Source organism: Tribolium madens, unplaced genomic scaffold (assembly GCF_015345945.1).
Source record: "Tribolium madens isolate multiple individuals breed KSU strain unplaced genomic scaffold, Tmad_KSU_1.1 Scaffold_19;HRSCAF=116;Tcas5.2_LG9, whole genome shotgun sequence".
Lineage (NCBI taxonomy): Eukaryota > Metazoa > Arthropoda > Insecta > Coleoptera > Tenebrionidae > Tribolium > Tribolium madens.
The window spans coordinates 11622756-11633603 of NW_025400983.1; the positions used below are offsets into that span (position 1 = coordinate 11622756).

The 10848-nt window shown below is 36.6% G+C and overlaps 2 protein-coding genes across 2 annotated transcripts in view; one reads left to right on the forward strand and one right to left on the reverse strand.

Moving 5' to 3' along the window:
- Positions 1-10848, reverse strand: part of LOC123010874 — a 40271-nt gene that overhangs the window by 15838 nt on the left and 13585 nt on the right. The window contains exons 2-8 of the mRNA XM_044408045.1: positions 8743-10072; positions 6452-6815; positions 6220-6403; positions 5441-6169; positions 5224-5388; positions 5023-5178; positions 4797-4973 (exon numbers count right to left, since the gene is read on the reverse strand). Coding sequence (XP_044263980.1) covers positions 4797-4973; positions 5023-5178; positions 5224-5388; positions 5441-6169; positions 6220-6403; positions 6452-6815; positions 8743-10048 — 3081 coding nt within the window. The 5' untranslated portion in view covers positions 10049-10072. The remainder of the gene's footprint in view (positions 1-4796; positions 4974-5022; positions 5179-5223; positions 5389-5440; positions 6170-6219; positions 6404-6451; positions 6816-8742; positions 10073-10848) is intronic.
- LOC123015910 (E3 ubiquitin-protein ligase Bre1) lies at positions 68-3838 on the forward strand. The gene is given in 10 exon segments (XM_044415969.1): positions 68-529; positions 578-764; positions 812-1038; positions 1040-1537; positions 1588-1761; positions 1815-2261; positions 2312-2517; positions 2566-2956; positions 3007-3331; positions 3387-3838. Coding segments are annotated over 10 exon segments (2985 nt in total). The 5' UTR covers positions 68-379; the 3' UTR covers positions 3767-3838.

The window sequence follows — 10848 nt, forward strand, 5'->3', positions numbered from 1 at the left end:
GGCCAAAGTTAAGCCAAAATTTACAAATTAAAACGAATGGAAATGAAAAAAACATGGCGCATGCGCAGTGCTACCAACAGGTTACGGTTGTTTGCCCTAAAAGATCGATAAGCCAAAAACTTTTTTTTTAATAAACGTAATTAAAGTGTGTTCTTTATAAAAAAACTCATTGATGCTTATTTTAACAAGGAAATTTGTAGCCAGGGGGGAAAATTGTGATTCTTGTAAATTTCAATCGGCGTTTGCCACTAATGAACTTCCCTTCTAGTCGGTTTATTTTTGTGTTTTTGGTATAAAAAAACCTGTCAGGTGTTTTATTCAGTGAATTCTCCGCAATTTTGGTCCCGTTTACGCAAGTTTTGCTTGTTATAACCTCAAAATGTCCAAAAGACATGCCGAGGAAAGTACGAGCGGGGGCCCTCCCCCCATTAAGAAAATCCACTTCGAGCCTCATCTCATCGGCCCGGTGTCCACTCTCGAAGAGATGGATATTAAGGTTTTGCAGTTCCAAAACAAGAAATTGGCTCAGGTGAGGAAATTTGGGTGACGAGTTTGGAGTCTATTTTGCAAATTTTAGAGAATTGAGCAACGATATAGGACGGAACAGGAGTTGAGGCAAAGAATTGAGCAATTGGAAAAAAGACAGACCCAAGATGATGCTATGTTGAACGTTGTTAACAGATACTGGAATCAGTTGAATGAGGATATCAGGATCTTGTTGCAAAGGTTTGATGCTGAGACCGCTGACGAATCTGAGAATAAAAGTAGGAGATTGGAGGGTCGGGGAATGGTATTGAAGGTTTGCTTGCAGATGAAAGTGAAGCAACAACTTCGTTTTTGATGCAACTTTCAACTTGGGATAAGGAGGAGTTGAATGATAAGTTGGCTAATAGGGTGCAGGTGTCGCGGAGGGCTGTGGCGAAAGTCATACAAGCGTTTGATCGGTTGATGCAAAGGAATGAGAAAATCACATTGGCACTTAAGGGGGAACTGGAAGGACGTGAGTATTTTGAGAAAATTGGTGGGTTTTTATATACTTAAAAAACTGTCCCCAGAGGATGCACCCAGTGTTGACGAAGTTATTTGCCAAACCAACGTCCAACTCCAAGCTGAGAATCGCAATTTACAAGCTCTTAATACGTCTCTACATGAAAAATATCACTCAAACAGTCTCAAAGTTGCAGAATTACAAGATTCAGTAACAGCGAAAGAAACAGAAATTGCTGAATTAAAAAATCAAATTGACGATCTCCAATACGAGTTGGAGAAAGTCCGCAATAGAAATGATAAACTTGAGACACATTTAGCTGAAGCTATAGAAAAGTTGAAAACTTATCACCAGTTGCATGGAGATCCGGAAAAGGGGCCCCAACAGAAACAGATAGTTCAGTCTAATGTGTCTCAAGCCAAACTCGAAGATTTGACGAAAGAAGTAGAAGAGTTGACTGAGTTGGCAAATACTAGATTAGCAGAGTTGGATAAGTTACATCAAACTCATCGTGAGACATTAAAGGAAGTTGAAAAGTTAAAAATGGATGTTAGTACAATTTTCTTGTTTTTAAATGGTTTTGACGATTTTAATTGCAGATACGACAACTTCCTGAAAGTGTTATTGTGGAAACAACCGAATATAAGTGTCTACAGTCACAGTTTTCAGTACTTTATAACGAGTCAATGCAGTTGAAAACACAGTTGGATGAGGCTAGACAACAGTTACAGTCGAGCAAAAATGCTCATTTGAGAAACATTGAGATGATGGAAGTTAGTATTTATTAATTGTTTGTTAAATTAATTTTTGACATGTTTTTCTCAAGAGTGAGGAACTCATCGCTCAGAAGAAGCTCAGACAGGAAGTTATGCAACTGGAAGATTTTCTAGCTCAACTGCGTAAAGAATACGAAATGTTGCGAATTGAATTTGAGCAGAATCTGGCCGCCAATGAACAAACAGGCCCCATAAACCGAGAAATGAGACACTTAATAACATCACTCCAAAACAACACACAACAACTGAAAGGCGAAGTCCATCGCTACAAAAGAAAATATAAGGAAGCAAACGCCGAAATACCAAAACTGAAAAAAGAAATTGAAGATCTGAACGCGAAACTTGCCCAACTTCAAGGCGCCAATCAAGATTCTAAAGAAAACATCAAGAAAGAAGTAAAGCAAGAGGAAGATGCTTCGAATAGTGAATCGGGGGCGCAGGTTAAAGAAGAACCGACTTCTGCACCAACGGTGAAGAAAGAAGAAGACGAGTCAGAGGTACTTTTCTTGACTTTTTCAAAGACTTGGAGTTTAGTTTGGATTTCTAGCAAACTGAAGAAGGAGATGGGGATAAAGCTTCGAATTCAGGTAACTCACCTTCGGCCAAAAAAGACGCAGGGATTAAGCAGGAAAAAGGCACTGTGAAAAAGGAACCCACTGTTAAAACTGAAAAGGACCATCGCGAGGCACAAAGGGTCAAAGATGCGAAAATTGCCGAAAATGAAATGGTGCGAGATCTTAAAAATCAACTAAAGTAAGATTTATAAAATTCTTAACTAGTGTTGTTATTTTGACTATTTAGGAAGGCGTTAAATGAGCAAAAAGAGATGAAACTTCTCTTAGACATGTACAAGGGTGTCAGCAAGGAGCAACGTGATAAAGTCCAATTAATGGCAGCTGAGAAGAAGCTTCGAACCGAATTGGAAGAAATCCGACAACAAATTAAAAAAATGCAAGATAGTAAAAGGGACGATAAAAGGAAACTCGCCGAAGATGAGGCTTTGAAAAAAATCAAACAATTGGAAGAGCAAAAGTACGAGTTGCAAAAACAGGTGGCGTCGCAAAAACCGTCGGATGGTAACTGGGGGGGTCACAATGTGTTGCATCAGATGCGACCGTTTGTTGGATCGCATGAAGAAGAGGCGCTTTTGAACGAGATGGAAGTGACTGGACAAGCGTTTGAAGATATGCAGGTATTGTTGTTGTCTGTTATAGTTTTTCAGAGTAGTACAAAAAGTTGTAGGAGCAAAATTCACGTCTAATCCAACAATTGCGTGAAAAAGACGATGCAAATTTCAAATTGATGTCTGAGAGAATTAAGTCGAACCAACTCCATAAGTTGGCGAGGGAGGAGAAAGATGTGTTGAAGGAGCAGGTGAGTACTTTGACGACGCAAGTGGAGGCTGCGAATTTGGTTGTGAGGAAATTAGAGGAAAAGGAGAGGATTCTTCAGAATACTTTAGCGACGGTTGAAAAGGAGTTGGCTTTGAGGCAACAAGCGATGGAGATGCACAAGAGGAAAGCGATTGAGAGTGCCCAATCGGCCGCTGATTTGAAGCTCCATTTAGGTATTTATTTTGTATTGATATTTGTGTCTGCAAAATGATATTTTTCGTTTTCTAGAGAAATATCATTCGCAAATGAAGGAAGCGCAGCAAGTCGTCGCGGAAAAAACAAGCTCTCTAGAAGCAGAAGCCTACAAGACCAAACGTCTGCAAGAAGAAATCGCTCAATTGAAGCGAAAGGCTGAAAGAATGAAGAAAATGGAGTTGGCAGGAACCACACTTGATGAAGTCATGATGGAAGAGATTCGCGAATATAAGGAGACATTGACTTGTCCTTCTTGTAAAGTCAAGAGAAAAGATGCGGTTTTATCGAAATGTTTCCACGTGTTTTGCTACGATTGTCTTAAAACAAGGTACGAGACGAGACAGAGGAAGTGTCCCAAATGCAACTGCGCGTTTGGCGCCAACGATTATCATCGTTTGTTTTTGTCGAATTAATGTTTTTTGTCTAGGATTAAGATTTTTCCAGTGCTTTACAGCATAACATTTGTATTAAAAGGATTGGTAGTAGTTGGGCTTTTTAATTCCTCGGTTAAATTTAGATTTAGAAAAGTGAGATTAAAACTTTATAGTAAAATGGTTTTCATAAGACCTACTAAAAATTTTATGACACGTTATAAGGGATTAACCAAACCATGGCTTGAATTTGTAACCCTCCATAAATGGCACGTTCCTTTGTAAGTGTTGCTGCACTGTGGCTGCACCCACCAGAATAAAACGGCCGTATTTAAAACTAAAGTAGTGGTAGAGTTATTAAATTAAAAAAAAAATTAGCTTTATTTAATAATAGCTTGTTAATAACTACCTGGCTTTTTTAAATTTCTTAAAATACTTGACTTTAACTACTTCAAAAACTATTAAAACATTTCAAGTATTTTAGACAAAAACAAAGTAAGTAATCCGGACTTGTTAAAAACTGACCTGTTTCAGGGTCCAGGTGGGTTCCACTAATTTATGATTTGTTTACCTTCTGGTTTACTCTTAACAATACCGCGTTTAACTTAAAAGTAATAAAATTTTCAGTAGGTCTTAGGAAAACGATTTTACTTTAGAGTCACAGTGTCCTCAAGCCATTCGACTTAATTTTTTGTATATCTTCCTTCCTATGATGAAAAACGATTTTAATAATTCTAAAATAGGAAAGAAAAGAAACAGTACTACGTAATTTATTTATTTACAACAATGGCATAATAGTACAATCTAAAAATATGGTTTTATCAAAAGCACCAATTTCAAACAAATGACGTAAAAATTTTGTAAAAGTGAAGAAATAAGCCTTAGTGTCTGTTTTTAATTGAGAACGATCCGAAACAACTTTTTCTACTATTAAAATTCGTACATTTGGACGTAGAATGGCATCACTCAGCCTTTTAAATCTCTAGGAAAAAATTAAATAAAAAACCGATTTATGTACAAATCATAGTCAGAATGGCATCACTAATTATTGTGATTTTCACAATTGTTAGGCAGTGGTGTTGATCTGTAAATTAGCAATTGCTTGCAAAAGAGCCGCATTTGCATTACAATCAGCTGGTGCAATTAACGGCATTGCTGACGCACTTTGAAAATTCGTATTTTCCAATTCTCTTTGCAGCTCGGCTAAGGGTGTACACTGTTGTACTACGTTTTGATTATTGTGGAGAACCTGAAACAAACTTGTTTATTTCCGATATTAAAACAATAAAAGTTAATACTTCTAAAGCATTATCAATAGCTTGGTACTGTTTTTTAGCCTCATTTACCGCTTCTTTCAGGCTTTCACTTAGGACTTGTCTACTTGCGAGGAATTCTTGAGTTAGTTCACTCAAATGTCGTTCTTTTTGTGATAATTTTTCTTTTAAAAGAGGAACCTGGAACGGGAGATTAAAACACAAAGTGAAAATAGTTCGACTTACTTCAATTTGAGCCGCGTTTAGTCGTGCAATTATTTCAGGAGTCGGTATTTCGTTGTTTTCTTCCCAGTTTTTGATCGCCTCAGATATTTCTTCGTCTTTCATCTTCATCTCAAGCTCGGCTTTAGCCAGTGCTGTGGATAATTCGCATACATCTTGGTTCAATTTCTGGAAAAACGAAGGTATTAATTAGTTTCATATGCCAAAATTAGTGACTCACTTCGACTTCCTCTCTTTGTTTATTAAGTTCACACTTAATACTGTCTATTTCGTTATTTTTCTTACTCATCTGATGCATCAATTCTTTAACTTCAGTCTTCAATCTAGCCCCAAGTATTTCCCAGTCTTTCAATTGCTTGCTCACCAGTTTGTTCGTTTCTTTTTGTTTATCGACTTGTTCAGAAAGTCTGTCTCTCTGTTCTTGTAATTCATTTGTGCAGTCTTCATTTTCTAATTGGATTATTCTTATGACTTTCAATAGTCGTGTAACCAAATTATCAACATCTATAACTTGGTCAACCAAAGAAAACGAGGGAAAAATTTCACATAAAGGCATTTCGGTCGAATAATTACTTCTAGACATGTCAACAAAACTGTCGCTTTGCGAGCTTAAAATACTGTGACATGACGAAATCATATTATGGGTATGACCGTCAGGAATCACCACGTCTTCCAGCACATGTTCCATCATCAACGAAGGCTCAGTCTCAGAGTCCAATAATTCAGAACTCGAATTTTCTGTACATAAATTATCCTTGCTTATGTCCTTATGACCAGCAAAAGGACTCTGAGCTGCGGCATTTTTAATGGCATTTATGACAGCAGAAACGAATGAGGAACCTTTTTTAGGAGAGGGAGTTTTCTCCCCTAAAAATTTCCGACTTTTCTCGGGGGTTGCATCCGGACTGCTGCTACTGTTACTGTAAGCCTCATTATGAAAAATGACATCCTGAAATTAGGAGCTATTTATTCGAATTTGGGAGGCCAAGTGATACAAACCTCCAGTTCCTGATCTGAAATACTGTAAGAAGTTACGAGTTCATCCACAAGCCCCTCTAAGCGCCCAATCAACGCTGATAACGCCACCGCAGTCCCTGACACCGAACTGCCTTGATGCACTAACAAGTCCCTGCTTTTGGCCTCAAGGGCCCCCATGCGTGCCTGTAAACTCAAATTCTCTTGCCTGGAAGTAAAATTTAGTGTTAAAAATTTCCAATTTTGAAATGATTACCATCTCTGTTCGCTCAGTTTCGTCACTCGTTTACACTCTTCTGTTTTCTCTTTCAATTCTTTGTCTTTCTTTTCCAGCATTTGTTGGTGCTTTGCAATCTCGTTTTCTGCGTCTTTTAGTGCATCGGAAAGGGTGGACTTTTCGGCTTGCAAGAACTCTTGCAGTTCTATACTTTCGGCTTCCAATTCTTGTTGCTGTTGGACAAGGATTTTCTGCGAGGCTAGACTTTTCTCGAGGTCGATTTGGAGGGATCTGCAGTAGGAGTTGAGTTTGGAGATTTCTTCTTCTTGGCGGATCACAACCTGGCTGACGTTTTGGAAACGAGATTCTAGTACCAAAAGGCTATCACTAGAAACATTTGCATCTGGAAAACATAATCACTTTTTAAAAAATATCACCAAACACAAAAAATGGGACTATTTAAATAAACCTAATAATTTTATTGTTATTATTATTTGATACATTTTTTACTTTTACTTCCAAATACAGAGTGATTTGAAAGTACATACCAGGTGAATAAAAAGTATGGAACCATGCGTTTTTTTCATAAACTAACCACTTTACGAAAAAGATAATTAGTGTAGCGTAAAGTACAATTAAAACGTGACCATTTATCTAGAAGAACATTTTTTCTATTTCGGTGTTAGAATAAGTCTATTCCAGCACCCAAATGACGTCATTTGAGTGATGGAATAAGTCGTTGGAACGCCAAAATTAAATTAACGAATTTAATTTTAGTGACGGACTTTCTTCACAATTCATTTTCAAATATGAAAATAAGAATTATTTTTATTTTTTACTGCAACTTTAATATACTATTCTTCTACTTTAAGTCTATTCGAAACCACCCCAATGTAGGTATCTGCATAAAAATCAAGGCTCTCCCATGATCAAATGCATGAAACGACCACTTCGGTTAAGTTCGGAAAATCTTCGTGATGAGCTCGGAAGGCAACTTCAATAATTTATTAAAAAAAAAGTACTGGCTAAAAACAATTTTATTTAATTAGAGGTCATTTTTAGATAAAAATTATCAGGGTGGGTTGCCATTAAAATCTTTTTTTCTTCCAAAACTCAAAAACTAAAAGAAATTTCGAAAAACGTTATTCTTGATAAATGGTCACATTTTAATTGTACTTTACGCTACACTAATTAGTTTTTTGTAAAGTGGTTAGTTTACGAAAAAATGCTTGGTTTCATACTTTTTATTCACCTGGTATGTGCAAATATTTTAACAGGTCATAGTAGAGCTCAAAAGAAATCAAAATAACTAAACTTGCCTTATGTTTATAGTTCCTGAGATAGAGGGTGCAACCTCCAGATTAGCGTTTTAAATTGTCAAAAAAATGCAAGTTTTTACCTTTTGAGTACTTTACCGTAAAATTTGCTAGCAATCAGTAACGTTGAGGTAATAAAATTGGGCGATGTCTTCAATAAAAAAATGGGTCTAAAATTTTTACCATTTTATGATTTTTTAATGACATTTTTTTGTGTGCCTATTTTTGCTAATTTTAACTTAATTTTTTTAAAACTATGCAATAGATTTTGAAGAGCTAACCCCAGAAATCATATTTGTTTACAATTCGAGCTGGTGAAGTTCAGTCTTTTGCGCCGCAAATTCAAATTTATTCGGCGAACAAAATTCTCTGTATCTCAAAAACTACATAAAACATTTGGATAAAGGAAGTTGCGTTATTTTGAGCTCTACTATCACCTGTTAAAATATTTGCACAAACCTTAAAAACACCCTGTAGTGTACAAAACTAAAAAATATTACTGTTTTACTGTATTTAATTAACATCAAAAGTAGCAAAATCAATTATGTTATTCTCACTAAGCTTCTTGTATTATGAATTGGAACATTACAAGAAGACCTTGAAACAAATAACTTTTAATTAATTTAAGTCATATTTCTTATTTTTTTGCATCTGCTGAAGCAAGTTTTACTTTTAATTATGTCGTTTAAAACTCGCCACTTGTACTGTACGATATATAAAATTGTCGCTAAGAAAAATCCCGAGTATCATTATCGTGCATTACAATTCTCCCTTTTCGCACAAAAATTTAATAAACTGTGCTCCTTCAGTGAGTCCATAAAATAAAAGCGCCGCAAGAATAATTTCCGGAAATAGTATCAAACATTAAGATGTCAAGTAATAATAAAATGGTATTATGCTTTAATGAGGCTAACTCGTCCTTGGCTGTCTGTATACTTTGTGTAATCATTCTATTATTATTATTGATTTGAACTTGTCCCCTTGATTTGTTTATTTATAGCAACTCATGCTTACCATCATCACTGGGATTGTTTTCACCGAGAATCGACAAAATGCGCTCCTGGTTCGTCTTCAATTCCACCTTCAAGCCCTCTTTCTCCACAATCTCCTCTCTTAATTTACCCTCAGTTTGTAAAAGTTTCTCACTTTGTGATTTATACTCTTTCCCTTGGGCCTCATATTTGTCTTTCAAATCTTTGAGTTGCGCTCCAAGCAACTCGATTTCTTTGACACTCAAATCGGCCTGTTCACTCTTATCACACTTTTCCGCGTCTTTGGGACTCATAGGACTCACATTTAGGCCAGCTAAAGCCTTTGTGACATCAGTCATAGTCAGGGCAGTTTGTATGGCCGTTTCATGATAGATTTTGACTTTCTGCTTCTTTTTTACTAGAAAATTTTTGGACGGTGTTACTTCACGAGACGCTGTCTTACTTTTTGGAGTTGTCAATCGAGTGATTTCGTCACGATTTGTCTTTTTGACTTCTTCGTTTGATTTTTCTTTTCTTCGTCGAGGAAGAGTGGCATATTTTTCGATTGTTTTGGCTTCTTGTTTGGTTTTGGGGGTTTCCATACTGCCTCGTAGAGACCTGGCCATAAGAGGGGCCGGTTTACTGTTAATAGAAGGCCATCTACCGTCGTCTGTCGGAGTCACACTTGGGGTTTTACGGCCCGAGGAAGGCCTCTTTGAGTCTTTCTTGGACAAGTCTAGAGGAAGCAACTTCTTGGTGGTTTTCCCTTGAAGTCTGTCTATTGATTTAACTCGGATTGGGTTTTCAGTTCGTTTTGGAACCGGAGGCTTCGATCTGGACCTCTCCTTCGTCTTGTTTTCCTGCAGATTAACTTTCTTCTTGGTGACAAGATTCGTCCGTTTTGAATTTCTAGAGGATGAGCTTCCAGTCACTGAGGAACTCTCGCTACCGTTTTCGCTCGTCACGTCTCCATTCCTGGTGTAGTCTTCGATCAGGGTTGAATTTCTTCTCACTAGGAGATTATAGGCATCTTCATAGTTGGAGCAACAGCTGATAATTGAAGAATCGCACGATCTCAAAGCGTCAAAATCGTGCGAATTGCCACTGTTTGAACTTAAAGCACGTTGGTATAAATCGTTTGTTTCGACAACTTCGACACCACTGTCACTGCCTTCACAAACTACCACCGGTTGTTCGATGACGGTGATGTTTATGATACTGTTGAAGCCGGTAATGGAACTGTCGGCTTCGTCACTGGTGTTCAGTCTTCTGTTGAATGGATCGTCTTCGGTGATGGTTTCGGTGTGAGTTGCAATGGTTGAATGGAGAGAAGGCGATTCAGCTTCCATGGTGAGACGGTTTAGTTGTTCATTCTGCAACAAGCCGGGAGAGGTCTATAAATAAAAGATTTCAAATGGATTTTTCTATGAGTGGCGTCGTGCCAGCAGTCTTGAAGGATAACTGCAATTGTGTGACCTTATGAGGAGATATCATTTTATAATAGTGTTTTTAGTAAAATGTACCTCTTCATACCTTATTTTTTAGTGCGATCGTGTGTTTGAGAAACGTAGAAATTGCAACTATCGAAATTTTTATTTTGGGAACTGAAATAGCTATTTATGCGAAATGTTGCAAAATGAGCGCGTTTTTTGCACTAGACGTGAAGAGTGGACCACGGTTGTACGAGTCGTGTGCAAAAAAACAGCCATTCTGCATCGTGTTTCATACAAGATTTTTCCAATTTGGTTATAGGCATCAAATTTTAAATTTGTGATTTTAATTATTTTCCAAAATCATACTAATGTCGAGGCGCTGCTATGAAAATAGTGTTATTTGTTATCTTTATGTCACACTTTTTAACACCAGTGATAAAATAATGTCATATTTTATAACTAGTGATAAAATTAAGCACATTTGACAACTAAAATGAAATGTCACAATGGTTGCTTTTCACAACCAAACTGGAAAAAAGAAATAAGAACACGGGACTGACAAAACTAAAACTATAAAAGGATTTAAGTTTATTATAAAATTGAAATTGGAGAAATTTTGATCATTTAAAAAATAAAAAATAAAAACAAAAACATTTAGCAAAGAATTTTTAAAATAAAATTTTAAAGATAGTTTAATAATATTAATACTAATAAGT